Source organism: Anopheles cruzii, chromosome 2 (genome assembly GCF_943734635.1).
Source record: "Anopheles cruzii chromosome 2, idAnoCruzAS_RS32_06, whole genome shotgun sequence".
Lineage (NCBI taxonomy): Eukaryota > Metazoa > Arthropoda > Insecta > Diptera > Culicidae > Anopheles > Anopheles cruzii.
Genome location: NC_069144.1, coordinates 3,362,017 through 3,363,995, shown reverse-complemented (window position 1 = coordinate 3,363,995; position 1,979 = coordinate 3,362,017). Strand labels below are relative to the sequence as shown.

Below are 1,979 nucleotides of genomic sequence, written 5' to 3'. Positions count from 1 at the left end.
GCTCAATGCATTGAAATGACTCCTTATACGGGTGACTTCAATGGGGGGCTTCTTCAACCCAGTGCCATTTGCATTACTTATGCAGTATTTGCTTTAGATCGGTGAACGGTCAAGGTAATGGCGCTTCATGTAACCAAAAATGGATAACGAAGTCACTCAAGGTGTCCCAAAAGGGCGCCGTAGATATTCAATCCAGAAGCGATCCTAGTAGACCACGTCGATGAAGAGAGTTCAGACAAATCCCAGTATCGATCAAAGTAGACATTGTACCATCAGCACTCCGCGTCAATCAGTTTCGCGTCATGTCGTCCACCAGTTTGGTGCGTCCCGGGCTGACGACGCCGTTCTCGAAACAGCTGGCCCAGATCAGGGTACGCCTGCGGAAGAAAGTGTCCGTTCTTTCGGCCAACGACGTTCGTCGAGCGCGCATCCCGTACTACGAAGCCATCGCCAGTGAGCTGTACGAAGAAGACTACGCAAACGCCGCATTCTTGGTGCTGAATCTGATCAAGTTCGAGGACCAGCACGTATGGCCAACATCGGACCTGTCGGTCGAGTGTCGCAGGCTGTGCTACTCCAGCAGACTCCTAGACTACCTCCGGACGGCACTGGCGAGCATCGAAAGCCTAAAGGAACGAGCGCAGTACGAACAGGAAGTGCTGGAGCTGCTGGCCGTGGCCCGAAAATTTGCGTCGGACCCGGAAAAGCACTGGCTGGCACATCAGTTCTTTTTGATAACGCTCGAACGAAACTCGGACTGTGCGCCAGCGTGCCGCCTGAGAACGGAAGCCACGGTGCGCTACTACTATGCCACGTTTTTGATGGTACAACGAAAAGAAATAGAAGCCATGAAGCAACTCCAGCAGGCCGATGAGGCTGTTTCAAAGGCCATCTTCGAGGGGTATCCTGTTGGGGCCACGTTGGACTCGAGTGGCGAAAGTCTGGACGTTGCCATCAACGCGCTACTGTATCGTGTTAACCACAACGCGGCAGAAGACTGCAAGGAGTCACCGATGTGGATGCGTGGCCAGTACATCCGAGACGCCCACCAGGCAGCTCTGAAGAGTAAGACTCCTATCCCGGGACCATTCCTTCCCTCCGGGAGATTAATAGGGTTTTTATCCTTTGCACTCTGTAGCTCAGAAGGCGACGATTATGTCGGAGTCGTACATCGACTACGGACACTTCGTGTTCACCGAGGGTCACTATCCGGAGGCGTTGACGCTGTACAAAACCGCTGCCCGGCAGGCCGAACTCGACGGTAGCCGGCCGGATCTGCTGTGTAAGGCGCTCATCGCTCAGGCATCCACCTATCACCGGTAAGTACCAAGCGGCTGGAATCTGGCTCCGTCACTGGCTTCACGTCACTCCGTCTCTCCCAGTCTCCGGGAAGGCGCAAAGTGTGCGACGATGTTTCAGCTCGTGGATCGAATGACCAGCCGGGATGAGTTATCGCTCTGCCGAGCGTCATACCTCCACGTCGCGGCCACCATTGAGCTGGAGGAAGGCGGAGCGGATTGCGAACCGCAATCCACCGAACGGCTGTCGGCAAAGTTACGCCAAGCCGCCAACATCTACCAGCACTTTCGGCAGCCCGATAAGATGATAGCGGTCCGCTGCCTAGAGGGACTGGTCCGGGCGGGTGCTCAGTTCGCCGCGTACGTCAACCTGATTCCGGACGCCGTTAGCGCTTCCGATGGCGCCCTTTACCGGATGATCGATTGGCTTGACGAGGCTCGACGAACAGCTCCATGAATGGGCCGAGTAAGGGTGCGAGTTCTGCGCAGTGGTTCTAGTCCGATCCGATAGAAAACAAGATTTCGGACCAAAAACACTGTTGTCTCCGTCGAATTCTTTCTCTGCGGGAACTCTCGAACTTTACGGTGCTGCTGGAGCTCCACAGGGTGCGTGCCTTGCGAACCTTGCGGATAATAAAATTCTTTTGCGAGCCAATTAATTAATCAAACAAGATCAACACC

The 1,979-nt window shown here is 54.7% G+C and overlaps 1 protein-coding gene across 1 annotated transcript; it reads left to right on the top strand.

Moving 5' to 3' along the window:
* The first annotated feature begins 302 nt into the window (after positions 1–302).
* Positions 303–1,755, top strand: LOC128269501 (uncharacterized). Its single transcript, XM_053006981.1, has 3 exons — positions 303–1,065; positions 1,139–1,319; positions 1,383–1,755. The coding sequence occupies exons 1-3, from the start codon at positions 303–305 to the stop codon at positions 1,753–1,755; spliced, it is 1,317 nt and encodes a 438-aa protein (XP_052862941.1).
* The last annotated feature ends 224 nt before the right edge of the window (positions 1,756–1,979 follow it).

What these genes read in the sequence shown, in the direction of transcription:
- LOC128269501 (XM_053006981.1), top strand. Translation starts at nt 303, where the DNA reads ATGTCGTCCACCAGTTTGGTGCGTCCCGGGCTGACGACGCCGTTCTCG. An exon ending in CCACCAGGCAGCTCTGAAGA is followed by an intron (nt 1,066 to 1,138) that starts GTAAGACTCCTA and finishes TGCACTCTGTAG; the next exon opens with CTCAGAAGGCGACGATTATG. An exon ending in CAGGCATCCACCTATCACCG is followed by an intron (nt 1,320 to 1,382) that starts GTAAGTACCAAG and finishes CGTCTCTCCCAG; the next exon opens with TCTCCGGGAAGGCGCAAAGT.